This window comes from Ciconia boyciana, chromosome 14 (genome assembly GCF_034638445.1).
Source record: "Ciconia boyciana chromosome 14, ASM3463844v1, whole genome shotgun sequence".
Taxonomy (NCBI): Eukaryota; Metazoa; Chordata; class Aves; order Ciconiiformes; family Ciconiidae; genus Ciconia; species Ciconia boyciana.
Window position 1 is genome coordinate 10,327,278 of NC_132947.1, and position 21,173 is coordinate 10,348,450.

Consider the following 21,173-nt stretch of genomic DNA (forward strand, 5'->3'; position numbering starts at 1 on the left):
TACACTGACACTGTTGTGCACTTATCTTTGTGAGCTGATTGAGTATTCCAGTTATTTAAAATCAGAGACGTGGTCAAATACCACAAAACACTATATTGGAATCCTTTTTTAATAGTCGTATCTCAGATTGATTCATGCATATATATGCTACACTATTTGCTTATGCATTGCTAACAGTCTAAATCCTAATTGCAGAGTTACTGGGAAAAAAACATCTAAACGGACAAAGTCAATCAATGGGTCCCTGTATATCTTCAGGGGCCGAATAAATACAGAAGTCATGGAGGTGGAGAATGTGGAAGATGGAACAGGTAAGAGATCAAATACTGTCTTTTAACAACACAGCAAGTCCAGATCTTGTGTTGGAAGTTGGTACAAAAGTACTTGTGCATCCCCTCTAATGAAATCTTAAGTAAGCTATGTAACTTCTGATGCCTTCATTATTAGACCAACTTACGTAGTTGAAAGACTGGACATGTTTTCAAGCACTAGTCCTTCATTCTGAAATGACCTTATGAAGAGTTTGTGTACCCCGAAGCTTGTCTATTTTTTCTCCTAATCCAAGTTAATTTAGTAAAAGATACTTTATCTTCTTTCATCCTTTCTTTTCTTACATCTTAAGCCATTACAGCTATAATAACAGAACTTCTGGATCTTTGTCTCATTTAGAATACTACCAAATATTAGTCTTAGCATCAAATCAGTAGCATGGAATGTGGCCATGAACAAAATAAGGGAATGCAGTTGTGTTACAATTCTTGTGTTCTGACACAAGCAGGAAGACTGGATGGGTTTCTGATTTCATCCAGAAAGGCCACACCAGCCCCTGCTCCTATTGTAATAACTCAGGAATTAATATTATGTCCTTTAAACAGTTGACATTTAAAGAGTTCCCATGTCCTGTGGACAAAAATCCTTACCGTGCAAGAAGTTAGCGTGTCCCCAGAAAGTTCAGAACAAATAACCTGAACAAACATCATAGACTTTTTCACTGATGTCATTGTATTTAAAATATTTTAGTTCTTCTGAGGTAAAATTACAAAGTGTCACTCTTAGGACTGAAACATTCAGTCAGTTGAACAAGCCTAGCCATAGATACTTTTATTAATATTTGTACTTCCAGAGTGGTAAGTAACAACCAGTCACATGGACAGTCAGTAAGACTGGTGCATGAGGAACACCTCCAGAAATCAAGCTCTTCAAAGAAGAAAATTTTAATTAAGGTATCCCACACTGATTTGATTAGAGTAGCAGGCTTCTATTCACTGTATGCATTGTGCTTTGGGTTTTTACAGCAGACTACCACAGCAATGGCTACACTGTGACAAATGGCTGGAAGATACACAACACAGCCAAAAACAAATGGTTTGTCTGTATGGCCAAGACTGCAGAGGACAAACAGAAGTGGCTGGATGCGATAATCAAGGAAAGGGAGCAGAGAGAGAGTAAGTGGGTAATGTATTTTCTAATGCACTGAATGAACTTGTGTACAAAGGAGAAATGTATATATACATATAAGTATCTGAGAGAAAAAGAGAAGGTTGCAGTTTTTCCTCCATGGGCAGAATTAAAATCTATCCTTAACGACAAAGAAAATCAAGTGATTGAAAAAGTATTTCTGAATGTGTACCTTGGGGTTTTTAGGAGCTTGGGTCAGTATATTTATCAAATATTTTTATTTGCCAGAGCCAGTTTCTTTGATTCATTGAATTAGCATGAGAAAATGACATGTAATCAATTTCATTTTTTGGTCTTTTATAGGTAATTAAGATAAAATTGTGTTTGTATTTATCAGTAAAAGGAAAGAAGACAATCCAGCATGCAGCCTTTTTCCAGAGGCAATGGCACAAACTCGTTCTCACAAACTCAGTCTCCATGATCTTGAAATAAAGAGAACAGTTCATGGAGAAAAACTAGAAATATTACACTTAGACTGAGAACAGTGACAAATGTATGCAGGTGCTTGTCACTTTTATCTTTTCTTGTGGAATGAAACAAAAACTAAGCTTATCTCGAAATGGTGTTGTACAATAGGAGCAAGCTCACAAAGCCATGAATCAGGGTGGGTGATAAAAGTTCTGAGTTCCTTTAAAAATCAGAACTAACTTTCACAAGTGAACCTGCTTCCCTGCTTGCTCAGTGAGAAAAATAATAGCTCATTGCCAGAGGAAACAACGCTTATTTTAAAACATTCTGTGCCTGACTTTTAGAATTGGTTCCCCTCTCTGCATGCGCAACTCCAGTAAAGATGTAATTGCTCATCTATGCTAATATCGAAAGAGGTCAGTCTGAAACCCTTTCTTAGTAGTGTATTTTCAGGACTTGTACTTGCTAAGCAATAATGCTTTAGATTTTTAAAGTATTTTAAGAAAGTTACAGATCTGTCACTGAAGTTTAATGAAAGCAGAGAATCTAAAACCTTTAATGTCCTTTGAAATCCAAACCTTAGTTTTTATGTTGCAATGCTTTGCATCTAATCTGCTAAACACAATGCACATTGCAGTGTTATTTGTTACCACAGAATATAAAACATTTCTTACATACCTTATCTTATATAAACCCAAATACACCTTTTGATAATAGCAAGGATACTACCTTCAAAATGTAGATCGGGCATGGCGTAAATTCAAAAGAACTACCTGAAGGCAACAGAGAGAATCAGTTTTGATTTTTTTTTTTTTTTTTTTTTTTTTTTTTTATTAAGAGGAAGTGTTTTACCATTCTGAGCTGGTGATCTGTGCTCATTGGTCAGTTCTGCGTCCCACTTTACCGTAAGGATCCTGATCTTCCACATGATATATTTTTTTAATAAAATACATTTCTTGGTTCTGTTACCCTCAGAGTGCTAAATCACATCTCTAAAAGATTCAGCGGGTCTCCATTTCATAGTGAGTTTTCGCTTTGTGAGGTCACTAGTGCTCTGTGGAGTTTCCTGTGCATCAGGTAAAATGTGTGAGGAGAGAGAAGGTTCAATAAGAAGTAAAAAGACAGGACTATAAATACAGACCATACATAATTGGGGAGCTTGAGAATATGGGGAGGTGACCGAAATAAATATTAGGAAAGGAGAAGTACTCCTTAACAGAAAGTTTCTCAAAGTTTTCCATGCAGCATTGGCTAGTAAGAGTGGTTTTTTTCTGGTGCTTTTTGTCATATAGTTTTATGATGTGGCAGCTGATGACAGGCACTTGGGATAAGCATAGATATTCTGGCAGACATTCCAGGCCTTATTGGAAAATCTTTGGATCAGAGTACTTGCAAAGTCACAGAGATATCAGTGTTTGGATTAGAAAGCTTGGTGAGATTCCCAATTCTGTAGGATGAGTTGGGTAGAATGTGCATTCCAGTCTGCCATTTACATCAGAGCCTGGGGAATTCAGTGATGTAAGACCAGCAGGAAACATGTATACTATTACACAGGCTGTTTTCTATCACAAGTTCACGTTGCAAATTAGCCTCGGCTACATGTGTCAGCGTTCGCATTGAATTGGATCATAGTATTGGGGGAAGAAGAGGATGGAAGAATAACAGCAATAAGCCAGGGGATTTGCGGAGCCAAAACCTTTAGCCAGATATTGGACACATGAAAGAAATACTGTGTTTGAAAGACAAAAAGTTGTGCAAGTCTAATTTCTGGAACGTGCATTTCAAGCCTCTAAAACAAATGCATTAAGCATTTTCAAACAGCTAGAAAACAGCTCTGATGACACAGAAGACTATTAAGTCATTTCAGTATCTTACCATAAAGCAACAGGATTTATGTCCAGTTAGGGTGAACTACTCTTCCCAAAGAATGTACAGTTTTCATTTTCTAGCCTTACACTGATCACTTAAATTCTGCCTAATGTCAGTCTCCGTAAAAATTAGGCACGTAAGTACAGGACCAATTCAGGCTGCCTGTTTTCAAGCTAATCTTAGAAATGTCTGAAACCTGTGCCTCTGTTTTGGACTCCAGAGTTGCCTAGATTTGCAAGTTCTAGCATAATATAGCCAGAAAACAAAACAATTTGTTCAGGATAGAAGAGACAAAACATCTACAGCAGCGAAACAGCTTTTCTCGTGTGCTGTCCTCCTAAAGCAATTTGCAAGTCTAAAGGGAAGAGTGCCAGAAAATGCCAGTTATGACGATAGTTGTAACATAGACACCTATTGTTTTCAGAGGTCATCCTCCTGACTAGCAATTTTCAAGTTAACATGAGCTATGTGGAAACTCATATAAAGTGGATGTGAAATTTTCTCTATATCCAGTTATCTATCATTCCTTAAATCTTTCAGTATTTCTTTCATTGACTTGATAATATGATTGTCAAACTGTATTTTTAGCCTAGGGGTATTAATAAATAGGCTGATTAAGAAAGGATGAGAAAATAATATTCCTGTCTAGTTTTGATTTATTTAAGGATGTGAATTTGATTTCAGCAGTTTTGTATTTTTGGTTTCAAGTAATAGAACACTCAAAAAGTCATCTGCTCTGTCAAGGATTTAGCTGCCTTGAATGAGTCTTACTCCGGCAGTTATTTCAGGGTCAAAAGTGAAATTGCAACAGGAAATCAGTTTCAGAAGGTATATGTTTTATCTTGCCTTTTTTGGAACTTCTCCATGTTCTGTAAACCATCCTACTTTGTGTGATGTGATGTAACCAGAAGTTTAAAGCTGCTTTTTAAAATGGAGAAGAAAAGCTGCAAGCATCTCATTGGTTCTAAACTCAACAGACACAGTTTTGTACTCAGATAAATAAATGATCCAATTTCCCCCTTATTTGGAAAATAAGTCAGTTAATTTTCGTGTTTCTACCACTTTGGCCTCAGCTTTTGACTTTGAGCAAACACTTTATCTGATGTTAAGGATCTGAAGGAATTTCTACTTCGTATTCCAGGTTTGAAACTGGGAATGGAGAGGGATGCATATGTCATGATTGCAGAGAAAGGAGAGAAGCTGTACCAAATGATGATGAGCAAGAAAGTGAACCTTATCAAAGACAGGAGGAGAAAATTAAGTACTGTTCCCAAGTGCTTTCTTGGCAAGTAAGTGGCATTTGAATTGAAAAGGCCCTTTCATACCAATTAGAAGACCGGACTCTGGATTTTCTGGGTATGGCATTGTGAGGTCAGATCAGATGTGCTTTGATGCAGCTTAATTGAAAAGGCCATAACCCCCATTACAGTTGTGATTTATTAAAATTAATCATTGATTTCTATTTTATGCCATATGCAAGCTGTATAGTGACAGCTCATTCTGTTGTACAGTAACTCATAACAGCTGTTTCAAATCAGCAAAAGGAATAAGAAAAAATGCCTTAACTCCCACAAGCTCAGGGCTGCTGGTGGCCTAACCTGTATCGTCTTTTGTATACAAGCAAATGCTTACCAGGTGATGTTTAAGTCCAGCAGAACTGTCCAAGTCTCAGGATTGAATTTAGAAGTTTCCTGTTTGTCAGTGTAACAGACACAAATGAAATTTTGTGCATCGGGAGACCTGATGCATTCGTTAGAAGTATAGGGCTGTATGGGCTGGAAAAAACCTCTTTCACTCAGGCTAGATATTACAAAATAATTCTTAAGAATGACATGTATGAGCCAGTAGAAGAGAGACTCCGTGGACAAATCAGATCAGAAGTTAGGTATGGTAGCAGTGGGGCTGTTGTAGGGAAATGTCCTGCATGGCACACAGAGACACACGTTAGTTGACCTGAGAAGACTTTTCTGCCTCAGCTGTTTATGATTGAAATGATCAGCTGCAGGAGGAAAAAAAGTTCTGAGGCAGATTATCCATTCATTTCCCTTCCCACCCTCTGGTATCTGTAACGGCAGTTTTCAGGCAGCATTCCTTGTGTACACGGTGTGGAAATGATGCATTGTCTTTCTGCCTGACAGAAGGCAATCCAGTAGCATAGGCTGGCAATATTTCAGCTATAAAAAAAATTCTTGGTTTTTGGAGATTTGGTTGCTTTTTTCTTTTTATCACCACCTCCCCCCACCCCCCCTAAATTGATCTTGCTGGATTCAAATTGAAACCTTTAAGCTCTGATTTTGGAGGCAAGATACAGCATTTCCTATTTTCCATGCAACAAGAAGTACCAGATCAGAAACTTACGTTCTTCCAGTGCTGATATATATGAGTCTGTTGTGGATTCCCTGGTATTTTGCTTCATCGCAAGTCTTACCTGGGATTTCTTGCTACTCCTTTTTCTTTTAAAATGTCTGGTTTCTTACATGCTCCACAGTCTGTCCTGCTCATTGCCCTCAGTTTGTTTGACAGCCACCTGACGCTCCAGTAGTGAAGACTTGACCTAACTTTGCCAATGGGTAACTGAGCCCAGAGTGAGATACCCACAGGTATCCTGATCTCTGACAAAATTATTATTTCTGTTGATGTTCCAGCCTTCCCCGTAGAAAATAACTCTGCTGATATCTTTCCAACAGTCACTTGTTGGTACAGTCCTGGGCAACTCAGTTGAGTGCAACTCAGTAAGTACAATCCAGCCATGACTCACAGACTTTTCATATCATTCCTGGGCAACGCGTATTGACTGTGACCTATTCATTTTTTCAGATATTCCTGCCTTAAGGGAGTCACTGATAACTGTGCTGAGGTGTACTTAGTGGTTTTCTGCTACATGCAGCTGAGAGTAACACTAAGGCAGCAAAAAAAAATTTTTCTCTTGGCCTTTGGATATCAGATAGCATCTAATAATTCAAGAGATAAAATGTGTTTGCAGGAAAAAAAAGCATGAACTAATCCTAATGTCTTCCGAAATATCATATACATTTGTTTAAAAGGCTATTTATTGAACTTAACTTCAGCAACTGACTTGCTTGAGTTCATATCCATTTTCCTAGCCACTCCTCAGTGGCATTTAGGCATGTGACTAGTGATACAATGGGAAAGATGTGTGTTGGTTCCAATATATGTAAATTATATGCTTGCCATGCTTCTTTTCAGCACTGCACTAAATTGATTGCAAAACTTTGAACTGTATTGAGCTTGTAATAGAGAGGATCTGTTAACCTCAGGAGATTCCAAATGTATCTGATCAGATTGCACAAACCTGGATGGGTTGGATTTTCCTGTGTATTTCTTGAGTAGCAACCCAGCTGTTCCAAGTCCCTTAATTTCAGAGGTATAGTTGGGAGATGGTGTCCTGACTTGCATGCCAGTTGAGAACTGAGCATGGCAGCACTGGGAAGTGAGGATACTCTGTTATACTGGAGAACTGCTTAGGACAAGATGAGGAAACAAATCAAGCTTTGCCATCTGCTTTTTGAGCTGATGCTTTTTTAGCAGCAGTCTAGCATGTGCCTAAAAAAGTGCTTGGAATATTTCTGGATCATTCACTTTTCAGTGCTTATAAAGCCTTCAGAGTAAATGATTACTGATTTTGCTTATGAGTCAAATGCCACAGAAGTCTTAAAGTGGCTCTTAAGAAAACCATCCCGTAGTTCTGAAGCTTCAGGGCTGTGAGAGTAGCGTTCAGTTATTTTCCTTTTTCAGCCCACAATTTCAAACTTTAAGAAGACTGCCTTACATTTACAATCCAAATAAACTCCAGGGACACAGTTCCAAATAAAAGAAGCAGGGAAGCTAACAGGGTAGCAGTGTTCCTCTAAAGTTTTGGGCAACTGCTTAAGTGCTGTAAACTGCCATAGACCCATTGCACTTGATGGAAAAATGTATAGCAACTGGGCATCTACGCATGGTACTTAACATGATTACAGTCATTGGCCAGCATGTCTGTGATGGGGCACTCCACAGAGTGTGTGTCTTGTATTCTCAGTAATGAGTGTGGAGGATCATTCTTAATTCTCCTTTCTCTGCAGTTTATAGTCTGTTTCAGCTTTTAAATACTTTTAGAAACAGTTCAGAATCACTGGGAAATTATGAGCTTTCCTTAGGAGGTAGTCTGACTCATCACTACAGTACTCTGGCTTCAGGAGTTTTACAAAACTCAGCTGGTTTCCACGAGATTCCCCTGGCACTGTTGAATAGATTCTGCTACTTTTTCTACACTATGACAGTTACAGAGTAGTCCCTCAGCAAACCGAAGTTTTCAGTATTGAAGTTGTTGTTGTTATTCTAAAGGCAAAATGCAAATACTACCTACAGCTTAGATGAGTCAGCTCTGATAAACATCAAGAGACTAAAAATACTTCGTTTAGAGCCCACAAGTGGAGGCATGGATACTGGTTTTGAAAAGCAGCAACCCTCTGCACATTGGCAAGCACCCAAGTGGTTTATTGAACTCAGATTTCCCATATGTCGCTCTACTTTCATATATTCCTTTTGCTCTTCTCTATGAACTTAGCACATTTCTAGTATAATCGCTAATTAACCTGGCAAACAACTCGGCCCGCTAGGGCTTTGGCAGTGCTGTATTCATCAGGCTTTAAATGTCCATTTTTCTGTACTTACTGTTTCTAATTGAGTAACATCCTACATATCTGTCAATTTTTTGCTTTTATTCTGCCTGTATGTGCAGCTCTGCCCCTCACTAGAGAGAGGTTTTGTTTTGTGCTGCATGAGCAGACAGACTTAGCACCTTTTGTCTATAAATTAGAAGCATTATCTATGTATCTGCCAGGCACCAACTCCAATAAATGACCTTAAATTAACCTGTCAGTGGGTCTTGTGTTCTCTCTTACTGCTCTGTGCTTGAATTCTCAGTAGGTTGAATCTTTTGTTCTAAGTCCTACTGTGATTCCATTAAAGCCAATGCAATTACACCACTGGGGGGTGGGCAGGCAGAAATAAGACCCCGTGAAGAAAGGTGAGCATATGTAACTAAGTCAGACCACGAACACTGCTTGGAGGGATAGCTTGGATAGAAGTAGCTGTTTTCTCTACTGTCCAACTTGTTGTTTTTAAGGTCATTAGTTAATCTTGCTTTCCTTTTCCCTCTTGGATGTCAGTAAAATAAGGATTTGCAGCATCTTTATAGATCCAGCCAGGTCTTCTTTCCTTTTGTGTGCATGCTAATTATGATGAGCTAAGGGGAATGGTGGGAAAAGTCATGGATAGGAGATCTGGATCTTCTGCAGAGCATTTCCTCCAGAAAAGTAGGAAATTGAGCCACCTAGTAGAGATATCGTCACTTACTACAGTTTTCATACTTGCTTCAAGGATAGAGTCTCCTGTGGTTGGCTGATGTGTCTGCTTATATTTTAGAATATCTCTGCAGAGGCATGTGTCTGCTTATATTCAGAGCGAAAAAGCTAATTGTTTCTGTTCTGCTTCCCTTTGCAGTGAGTTTGTATCATGGCTCACAGAGATTGGAGAGATAAGCAAACCAGAGGAAGGGGTCAACCTGGGACAGGCACTATTGGAAAATGGAATTATTCATCATGGTGAGTGCTCCATGCCATAAAGACATGTCAGTAATGCCCTGGAAATGAGGGTGGAAAACTGACTGCAGCTGTTCATGTGATGTTCAAATACTTTCCTGTACCATACCCATCAAATCCTCAAAATGTTTAATGACTTTTGGGATTAATGAGTGGGCAAATTTATGTCATGAAAACAGGAGTTGTTGGGTATCCTGAAAGTGTTTATGTCTGCAGTTGCTTGATTTCTCTGCAACATCTTTGTTGCAGTTGCTTGATTTCTCTGCAACATCTTTGTTGCGGACTGTATCAGGTGTATATTCCTTTGTACTTTGTGTGTTTGAAAATCTGTAGTAATCAATAAATATAGCTTTCTATATGAGACATTGGCAATTCAGAGGATAGTCAAGCATTTTAGAATGGGGCACAGGTACAAACAGAGTGAGGGGCTCCAGATGATGAGTCATTCTTTCTAATGAGAATGCTTGTCATAAAGAAAAGAGATGATGGGGAGTTTGTTGTGGGATTTGTTCTTTCCAGCTCATTTGGCAAGAATGTCTCTTTAAAATAGTGATGCACCATATTTCTTCATCACACCCAGCAGATGACCTTGAAGTGTTGTGATGAGGGGTATTTTAGAAGAGTAGGATAGTGCATACAGAAGTGCTGCATGACCAAAGTAGCACAAGATGCTTGTTTGAAAATTTTCTGTGCTATCTGCATTTCTACTAAAATAAGGTCTTTCTCCAGATTACGTCCTTTAAATGCAGATTTGTCCTGCTGTTTCCTATTATTTTCATATTACATTATGCAGACAGAGGAACACAGTCATATTCTAGTTAAACAGCAAATGCCCCAATTTCAACTTGCAGGTGAGTTTAGCTGCAAAATGCACAATCAAAGGAATAAGGTATATAGGTCTTAAGTCACCAGTGGTCTACATTTCCATACAGCCTCTTGGAAACCAATTTAAATAGGGGAGCCATTTAATTAGGCTAGTCTTGCTTTAATCTCTTGGTAACTCAGCTCCACAAACTTGTCTTTCAGGTGACAATAACACCATTAGGAAATTATGTCTGTTATCTTCTTTTAATTAACACATAGAGAAGTCTAATATGAGCAGTACCATAATCCTTCCTGCACATACACTTCTACCCACAGGTACCAAGACAAGCTTTCAGGCACATCCAGACTTTGAGGCCCTTTGAGCACGAGCTCAAAAGCACTGAACACTTTTGAGTACTTGGCCCTAACTGTGGCTTTGGAGAACTGAAAGACTCTGGCTCCAATGTGTAGGGATCCCCCTTTGGATGAAGAATGCTCTTTTGTGCTAACACTCTTACTTGCCTACATTCTGAATGTGTACACTTGCACTGTTGGTGCAAAAAGCTCTCCTGAGACTTGTTATTTCATGATGACTGTTTACATTGCCATAACTTCAAACTTTGACACTTTCAGCAGTGTCCTTTTTCTCTAAACACAAATTTACAGCTCAAAGAAAGTTGTCCTGTTATATCTACTAATTCCCTTATTCAAATGCCCTGAGTAGGATGCATCTGATTTGGTTTTAATATTACCTTTAGTTAGAGTTCCTGATGTTAGTGTCTCCAATGACAGTTATTGCTAGACATTGGAAGGTATTTGCAACCCTGCATTTACTTAAGGAAACATCCCTTGAGATTTTGATAATATGAAAATATCCCATTATGTGTCTCCTAATGTAGCAAGAACTTAAAAACTTAAGCACTGTAATGAAGCCCTTACCCCTATTCTACGTTAGGCAATATCTTTTATCTTTTGTTTTCTCTTGGCATAACATTACTGTCAGGTGAAAACTGCTGATCTTTCAGCCTGCCTGAGAAGCAGGGCCAGCGAAGATTGCTAAATGCTGAGCTCTGTGCTAAGTGCTGTGTGTTTTATCACTCAATTTCCTATGTATCTCCTTTAATTCTGGCTATTTTATCTGGGACTGCTGACGTGGAAGTTCTGGTACCTGTCACAGAGAGCAGAAGTGATCAGCACCTGATCTGCTGTGTGCCAGACACAAAAGGTGCTTTCTGCAGACTCGATTCTCAATTGGATTTAGAAATACAAAATCCAGAGCATGCAGACAGTCAAAGAAGTCAATAGCTTACACATCTTAGAGATTCCACTGTATACAAAAGGATATACATCAGATCCGGCAAATTTTGTTTTACTCTGTGAAATTAAGGAAAAAATATCACCAAAAGCAGGAATCTTAATTAAATATTCATAGACCGGGATGTCCTGTGTAATGAGGGAAGGTCTTAAGAATTTCTGGTCTCTGCCTTCTAAACAATTATTCTGCCCACTCTGCAAGGGGCAGACTAAATCTTAAACTGAGTCCTGGTACTTCTGAGTCCGCCTAACCCAGTTTAATTGTCTTTAGTCAACCAGTGCAATCAGTTTTCTCAGGTTAATCAAACTCAGGCTAGGATGTATCTTAAATAGTGTAAATCCATATTTTCTGTCAGTTCATCGAATGCTGTGCCTACACTGTGAAATACTGCATCTAAAATATTCAAGGGTGCTCCAGCACAAAGATCTGGCCATGTTTTTGTTACGTTGGCAAAGGCAGGAAAGATTACAGTGACTAAGCTACGCCACCTTATCTGCCTGCTTTGTTTGCTCTTCTCTAGATTTCCTCCTCCTTCTCTACATAGCTATAACTGGTCTTCATTAAATTAAGCTATGAACAATGGCATTTCTATACTACATACTGTAAAATCTTGGAAGATACTCTGTTACTTATTTGAACAGTCGTTGGCACTTTTTACTTATAGTTACCACTTATTTACTAATCAGTGAAACAAATAATTCCTGCTAGTTACTAAATCACTATCTTCAGTATGAGTGTTTCCCACCTCCATGTTCTATTTAAAATGTTTACCTTAGAATAGAGATGGGATAAACCTACATATAATTGGATATAGACTTCAACCCTCTTCCAGTCTGGTGCATTGGATAAATCTGTTTGAAACTGGGTATGGTTTTTAACTCTTTGATTTTGGCCAATGCTTCTTTTGAAATGGTTCCTTATCACACTGAAACATCTTTTGTGTCCTTGTCTTTAAAGCCTATCAGTATATAGCATTACCCAATAAGATTTTAACTGCCGTACTGTGAAATGGCTATTCTGGGTGAAAAAGCAGTCTCTCAAAAGTACTATTTGATTTTTAGAAGGAACTCACTAGTAAATAGAAGAACTGTGGTAGAAGAATACCTCTAACAGCTGTAGTTCCTCCCATCAGCATGCTTCTGCTTCTGGAGTTGCAGAACTTGCAAAAATTACAACTGCAAAAATTACTTTAGTGCTGTGATAACTGTTGTGGGAATTTGCAGGCACTTTGTTCAAAACTTATCGAAAAAAGTCAGATGGTCCCAATTACCTTCACAAGGACTGTTTCCAAAGCCTTACATAAATTGAATTGAGTGTACAAGGAAGAAATTTCAATTTTATTGGAGCTGCAGTATTTTAGAAAACTGCTTTTGTTGGTGGAGCTATTCAGAAGTGCGCATAAGCGTGTATATACACAATAAGGGGAAATTCAAAGAGCTGAGTCCTCTCATCAGAAAATGATAGATACCAGCAAATACTTAGGTGTAGACCTACCAGCTGGCCTATGAAGAACATGGCGGGGGAGGAAAGACAAATTTTAATTATCATGCTGGTATTTTAGTTTCAGATAAGCACCAGTTTAAGAATGAGCAGGTGATGTACAGATTTCGCTATGATGATGGAACGTACAAGCCAAGAAGTGAATTGGAAGACATAATGTCCAAGGTTTGTATTATCATTCTTAGTTGGAAGCTTGTGATTTGCATCAAAACAGTTTGCTCTACCTCTGAACGTCATTGACCTGTTGTATAGGAGATCCCGAATGCTGTTTATCTTTGTGGTATTAAGCTATACATCCTAATGCCACAGGAGACATTCACTCTAGGGAGAGGAAGCAGAGCTTAGCAATAAATAACAATACAGTTGTGACTGCACTCAGGACTGCTGATTACAATCCTAATATAGTAACAAAAGGTCTTTAAAGAAAACAGTAGGCCATAATACAGCATGTCTGCTGAAAATCTGGGCATTATGGTTCAGGGAGATAGAAGAGTTCAATATTTAACTGCTGTTCCTGATAATTGTATGTCAAATGATTTCTGTTTATCCCATATCTGCCCGTATACCTTTTAATAAATTGGATTTCTTCTTATGGACATCAGTTCATGTGTTAATTGTGAGGAAGGATTAATGGAGAAAATGTTGGAATGGAGGTGATTAGAGATAAAATAACAGATTTTTCAGCTTCTGGAGGCAAGGAAAGAAGAAAGAATGTTTGACAGAGACGATAAGGGAACTGTTTTGAAAAACAGTTAATCAATAGATAATTCCAGCTGAGTAGAGACATCACTGTCCAGGCTTTGCTAGCTTTAGCTAGTCAGTGTTCCTTTGAAAAGGAAAAAACTGATAATACCATGCATCTTTCCTTCTTCAGGGTGTGAGGCTCTACTGCCGACTTCACTGCCTATATACTCCAGTGGTAAAGTAAGTTCACCTTCATGATCCCATTGTATATATTTTCTGGCTTTGTTGAAAGGATGACATGTTACTATTGAAATCTTTCTGCTTTCTTATTATAAACAGTAATTCTCTGCATTTTCTTGGCTCTCTTACTACCCTTCTATCTCCACAGTTTAGATTTGTAGTTGTACTTCTGCTGGAGGATGTTGGAACTGGGTTCTGGGAGAGTGAAAGGCTAGTGTTATAGTCTTCCTGACATTTGCTTCCTGTATCAGTTCATGAGGGCTGTTAGCATGACACAAGTTTATTTGTTTACTGTGGCATTTTCTGTGAGTTAAAGTGGGTGTGATTAATAAGTGACTACTGATTCAGGGCAGATTGTGCAGTGTGATTGTAGCTGCTGTATTATTTGGGTTGTAGAAAATGTAAACAGATGCTAAAGTGATGTAAACAGATTCCAGTGTGATGCTAGGATTCTTTCATTGAAAGCACCCTAAATAAACAAAAACCATTCTGAAGTGGAATAAAAGCTGAAGCTGTAATTTGAAAAAACCCTGAAAATTTTGGGTGGAATCTTCAGAACTTAGCTCTGTATAAATAAATGCTAAAGAATTGAGATAATCTGCAAGCACTAGTTAACTCTCTTCCCAGATCCCAGGAGATGATTGTCAGATGTCGTTGCCTTACTGTGACATCAGATGAACATTTCTGGCCTATAATCGAAACCACCCAGAGCCATGTAGGTGTTCTGTTTAGGTGTTTACAATTGAGAAGTAGGTATTTTCACTTAGGAGAACTTCATTTTTACGTAGAAAAAACTGATAAGAAAAAAACCTCTGGTGTGGGCATGGCTGGAGTCCCAAATTTGACAAAACAGACCTCTTGTCCCCGAGTTGTACAATAGATGTTTCACTGAGAGATGTCATTGTCATGCTAAAAGGAGCAGCAAAGATATGTTACAGTTCGTCAGTCATAAATTTGCCTAACTAGAGCTCTGTTTTTTTCCCCAGAGTAGCCATTCTACAATAGTACACATTTCGGTTAGCCTAAAGGGTATGGAGAGAGCCAGAAAGCGTGGTGCAGCCCTTGGTAGGCAAAATGGTTATGTATATGCGTATGTGTATTTGCACATACACATTTCACCCCTTAAGATGGCAATTCACATGCAGAGTAGGAATAACGATAAGTGAAGCTGAAAAAATTTCACTGACCTCAGGGTACCCACAAACTGAAAGGGATGTAGTCTTATGCTTTAGGGAATCAACAAAGACAAAATAACTACCATAGGCCTGTCTTGTGGTGTTTTATCAATGTGCTATTTTTGTAATAGAATCCCAGCTGGAGAATCTTCTAATATGAGGATTAATCTGTGTTAGTGACAGCATTAATCTAAAATGTGTGTGACCAGTGAAAAATAGCAGAGTGTCAGAAGTTTTAGGATCCTTCTGGACAGACTTAATGTTCTCAGTATGTTCAGGCTCTTCTTCCCACCATTCTCTTTCCTACTCACTCTTCCTTTTATCTCCCTGTTAGAAAACTGGATCTCCTAGGCTGTCATCCTTTCATGTCTTTTTATCATGTCTTTGCCTCTGACAAGCCTAATGTTAGCCTAAAGGAACTAGCTAGCTTTTAGAATAGAATCAAAGAATCATTAAGTTTGGAAAAGACCTCTAGGATCATCTAGTCCAACCGTCAACCCAACACCTCCATGCCTACTAAACCGTGTCCCAAAGTGCGATGTCTATGCATTTTTTAAATTCCTCCAGGAATGGTGACTCCACCACCTCTCTGTGCAGCCTGTTCCAATGCTTGACCACCCTTTTGGTGAAGAAATTTTTCCTAATATCCAATCTAAACCTCTCCTGACGCAACTTGAGGCCATTTCCTCTCGTCCTGTTGCTAGTTACTTGGGAGAAGAGACTGACACCCACCTCACTACAACCTCCTTTCAGGTAGTTGTAGAGAGCGATAAGGTCTCCCCTCAGCCTCCACTTCTCCAAGCTAAACAATCCCAGTCTTTTAGCCAAGTTAGTTGTGCAAAGCCTATCGCTTTCTGATGTCCCTTTGGACCACTGCTTTATCTGGCATCTTTAGACTGCTGATCCCTGCAATCATGCTAGCAAGGTTGATGAGGCCTACCTTTCTTGTGCCATCTTCCTTCTAGAAAATCAGCAAAACTGCTTGGAGTAGCAGGTGCATGTGCCAAGAGGATCTGGAGGAATCATGAAGTTCAAAATTCAATTATTTTGTTGACAGCCTTGGAATGTAATTTTGCTTAGTTGTCTTCCCTGAAAACCTGGGAGTTTCCATGTAGCCTTGCCTTTATAATTTTCTTTAAGTAAAGTCTGACGCTGATATACTTTGAGGATGAGATGATATACCCCACTGGAAACAAAGCATGCTACTTTGAGGGATGATACATAAAAAGTAAAACATTTTGAAAAATCGTAGATGTACAGAAGGTTCTGAATATGTCTCTGATCTACTTTGGGGAAGTTGTGAGGGTGGGAGAGCTTGCTCACTCTTACACATGTGATGGACAATACTTCACTGCGTAGATGGGCTAGTCCCTGTGAAGACCATTATATTCCTCTAGTTTCTGTGAAGCAGCGAGGTTCTGCCAAAATTTCAGTGGTTCCCACATCGATATTTGACTATTCACCTGCAGCTCATGGTCTGGATAACATTCTATGATTCACATTCTACTCTTGTTCAGGCTAGATTGAAATGGGGGGAAAAGTCAGTGAACTAATATTGAAATATTCATCTTGACAAGCATTTAACTACAAGCAGTGAAAGACTGGGCCTTGGACCAAGATCCTGATGCCAGCTTATTCAAAACTAGCTCTATGTCAGCATCTGTATTAAAATGTTGGGAGTTGCTTCTCACAATCTGGAAACCCGTACTCATTAGTACTCAATATTTTAATGCTTTGCTTTATTGTTCTGACATTTCAAAAGCACATTTTCTCAAGATAAGAGTGTGAGAGGGAAAAATTGCCCAGAAAACTCCCACAGTTTTGTGCTGGGTTTAGCACATTACTGGAAGACAAGTCAAAAAATGTGTGTAAGCACTATGAGGAAAGCTTTTGTTCTGAGGACACATATTTCTGGAAATGCTGTCAGGGGTTTTTTTGTTTGGTTGGTTTTTTGTTTCCCCCCAAGTTCTGAAAGTCCTGCTTCCCTTTCTGATTTCTCACACCCTGCATTCTGCAAACACACAGGCATTTCTGCTGCATTTATTTACAAAAGCCAGTCACAACATAATTGTATCTGTAGATGATTAGTAAAAGGAAAACAGGAGTAGTATGTATTTTAGATGGTCATTTGATTTTAGACTTTTAGAAAAAAGGAAATATCAAATGGTGTGGTGCTAATGAAAGAGGTTGATTTGACAAGACTGAAGAATAAAGTCTTCTCTTGAGCTGCTGTATAGATACATCCGGACTGTAAAACAGTCAACAGTGGCTGTGAAAGTTTCCTTCCACAGTCATGCCAGTGGACCTCAAGCTTGAAATAGAAGGACCACCTCCAAGGGTGAGAGAAGAATTAATTCTTCATGGCCATTCAGCATTTGGCCTCTCTACTGAGACTCTCAACAAGAGGGAACCAATTAATGCAAATTAATTGCGGTAATGGCTTTTGTGATGTGGAACTAGGAACTGGATCAAGACCACCAAACTTATTTCACACGGGCCAGTAAACAGCCTTAAAATGGAAAGAGCTTTTTCTTCTCTCATGAGCTGGATTAAATCCAGGGACCTGGAGGTGAAAGGTGTTAGAGCCCAATGTCCTGAGCCACATAGCCTTCTTATATTTGTATCAAAATTCCTTAGAAGTATTTTATGAAAGACTAAAAACGTCAATTATCTCCATGGCTCTCAGAAGAGGACTGGAAGAAAACTGCTAAATGCAGCAAGTTACAGTAGGGTTTCTTTTCCTTATTTCAGGAACAGTGCTGCTCTCTACAAGGGCTGTGTGTGAGATGGTGCAAGTTGTGTTACAAGACCTAAATACAACACTTCTTTTTTATTTACAATGGCTGAAATTATCTAACGTCATAAAAGAACACTGTGTACTCTATTTGTATCTGGCTACTCTGTGATATTTTGCTAAAGGAAGTAAAACCTGAACGGGTGCAAAGAATCAGGAAAATCTCTCTTGACAGAGTAGGGTAAAAGGTGCTTAATTCAGTGAGCCTAAGAAAAAGGGGGCACAGAGGGAATATGTAGGGTCACTGCCTATGAATACACCGATGGGTAAAGACTAGAGAAGTATTTAAGCTTATAGATGGGGCTGGCACTGGGCCGGTAAATGTAAATTGGACATGAGTGGATTTAGGACAGAAACTAGAAGATGTCTTCCAGCCAGAAGAATGTGATTTTCAACAGGACCGATGGTGGCAATAGTCTAACCTGAGTTAAAGAAGCAGCTCAGTACATCTGTGAAAAGAATGTCCTGGTTGCCTCTGGCAGGAATATGAGCTCTCTGAAGATGGCTTGAAACATCTACAGAAATTTGAAATAACAATACTCTGTATTGATCTGAAATATCTTCATAATTCAAGTTGTTAGAAAAGTTTAAAAACTAGTCCTTTCTTCTAGAGAAAAAGGATATCTGCTTCCTATTCTTTGTCTTATTTATTTGTGGCTGGGAGTCTCATTTTTTTCCATCTATAATTCTTCTTCTTTCCTCAACTTCATCATAGTAGGTCACAATAGTATATGTAGGTTTAGAGTGTAAAAGAAATGTTTACCTTTTTGTCCTGATTTTCCCTGAATTCTCTTTCTTAATTAGAGACCGTGACTACCACCTAAAGACCTATAAATCAGTAATCCCTGCAAGTAAACTAGTGGATTGGCTTATTGCACAGGTAAGAAAATTTTAAGATACTGCTGTCTTTGACAAGTAGCTTAATTTTTCAGTTCCATTTAAAAGTAAATAAAACACTTTTATCTAGAGAACATAATTAAACATATTCTGATTCTTTGACCTTAAAATCTTATGCTTCTGTTATTGTTCATTTGGTGAAAACTTATTATTTGGCAGCATAAAGAGGAAAAAAGTCCTTTGTTAGCCCTAGCAGTGATGAACTGGCTGTTCTCAGGGATCTTTTCTGTTTCTTGTGATTTTCTGAAGACATAAAGTGATGTTGATCTCATTTAATCTCGTATAGGTGTGGTACAATTTTATTGAAAAATGAATCTAGAGTTTTACACCAAAAACTACACCATTGTCTTTAGAAATTGTAGTTGCCCCACATTTACCTTGTGATTACAGAAAAGAGCCTGTAGCTTGGGAAATTAAAAATTTAGTTTTGATAGTCTAAAGCGATCTAAAGGGAGAGTGTGCCGTGTTGCTCCCCATCAGAGACTCAAATACACATTCTGGTTTTGTCTTAAATGATGGTCTGATTCACAATCACATTAAGTCCTATACTGCCAAAATGACATAAAGGGAGGCTAGTTTGAATGAGAATCAGGCCTCTGACAACCAGGGATGTTGTCCTTCAGAAATGTTTCCTGCAATTGCATTTGATGTCCTGCTGCATTAATAAGATTGATATGATTTAAGTGTGCCAAATAATTGAATGAGAATGGAGTATTCAATTGTTTTCCTCTTAAGAGCATAGAGGAGAGCAAGAATATTAGTACTGAGGTTGTCATATCAGTTACATGTGATTTAAGGGGGTCTTATTCATGGAAAGCTGAGGGGGAAAAGAAGTCTGCTTTGGCCAAAGAAGAGAGATGTAATCAGGCTAATCTGGCCAATATAATAGTTAATCATAGAGCTGTAGGGAGTAGAAAGACTCAGACAGCAAGGTAAAACATCAGCTCTTGGTCTGGAAAAGGTAGCTCATTTCCTTCCCCATTTTTCTTCATTCTGGCAGGTTAATCTGGCTGTTAGTTCTCCTGTTTACTGAACTTTCCATTAATATTGAACCAGAATGTACTAAAGCCAGATATGGAGATACAGAAGACTCTAATTTATGTTCTGTATATGTGTGCGTACATACATGTATACAGATGCAAAGATGAGGGAAATTTCTTCTGTGCTCAGTTAAAGGGAAACATTGTTAAACATGTAAATCACTGTCTGTGACTTAGATGAATTCCTGCCTATTTGGCAGGAAAGATTGATTTAATCTTTGCTCGTAGATCCTTACAAATAGTAATTTTCATGGGGGTTCGCTTGGAGTTTTCATACTAGATTGAACTATTTTCTAGCAACCATTCATACTTTGGCCATATTAGCTAACAACAGATTTTAGTGGGAGCTAATAAATACTCAGCTTTTTGCAGAGTAGTGCATTTATTTAACTGCTCAAATACCTACCTTTCAATTTAACTTTAGGCATCTGTTCTTGAAAATCTTGGGGACGGTGTCTGGTCTGATAACTACCTGTTACACAAAAATGCTGGGATATATTTATTTCTGTTTCTGATGATCAATTTGCATCATGATTTTAGTTCAGAAATGCACAAAAAAAAGTGAGGACTTGTTTCTGTTAGATTTAGTGGCATACGGATGACTGTCTTGAAGGATAGTCTCTCTCATTTCTGTTTGCAATTTAGACTATAAATGCCAGTGGGAGCCCTCCCTAATGAGAAAGCTGTTTTTCATTTCCTTGACCTTTACAAATATTCGTAAGACTGAACAGAGCAGAAGAGTAAGACCTTTTTTTACAATCAAAGAAACAGCATCAACTGTATTTTGTACCCTGATCCTCCTGCCTGGAAATTGTTGGCTATTATGCTTCTGACGAGATAGGTTGAGTCCTCAATGAGGCTTAATCTTGTGTACCTTTGAACAGTTGTATTCAAATGTGATATATGTTATTATCCCTATGTATTGTATGCACTCAGAGTCTGGAACTGGATAGACATTAAGAGCTCTACTATTAGATGTGCAGTGCATTTGTGGCTCTGTAGACATCAGGGTTCTGCAGGAGTTGAGCATCTCTGACTATCAGGTTTATTAATAAGTGCCCTGTGATATGCTAGCACAGATTATTCACTACAAGGGAGTTTTTGCACGTGAGAGAGGATGGTCAAGGGATTTCCTAATGAGTTGGAGATTTAATGCTGAATTTGCTTGATGTCTGTTTATAGCTCTTCACAATAGCTGGATCCTATTGCAGTTATCCCCATAGTATGTCTTAGGCAAATTGTACATGAGATGCTAAAATAAAGCATTAAGTATGATAGTGGAGAGAAGCACATGAGCATAAGTGCTGATTGGAGATGGATTTGTTTTATGCCTTTTTTAGAGGCACAAAGTCAAATCCTGGGAAACATAATGCTGTATTAGAGTTC

At 38.5% G+C, this 21,173-nt stretch overlaps 1 protein-coding gene across 4 annotated transcripts in view; it reads left to right on the plus strand.

Annotated features, from left to right (window-relative positions):
- The window catches only part of PREX1 (phosphatidylinositol-3,4,5-trisphosphate dependent Rac exchange factor 1), a 173,207-nt gene that overhangs the window by 107,386 nt on the left and 44,648 nt on the right, over positions 1-21,173 (plus strand). For all 4 annotated transcript variants that reach the window (XM_072879109.1, XM_072879107.1, XM_072879110.1 and 1 more), the window contains exons 8-14: positions 196-311; positions 1,296-1,445; positions 4,877-5,024; positions 9,241-9,341; positions 13,019-13,122; positions 13,832-13,881; positions 18,655-18,730. In XM_072879109.1, coding sequence (XP_072735210.1) covers positions 196-311; positions 1,296-1,445; positions 4,877-5,024; positions 9,241-9,341; positions 13,019-13,122; positions 13,832-13,881; positions 18,655-18,730 — 745 coding nt within the window. The remainder of the gene's footprint in view (positions 1-195; positions 312-1,295; positions 1,446-4,876; positions 5,025-9,240; positions 9,342-13,018; positions 13,123-13,831; positions 13,882-18,654; positions 18,731-21,173) is intronic.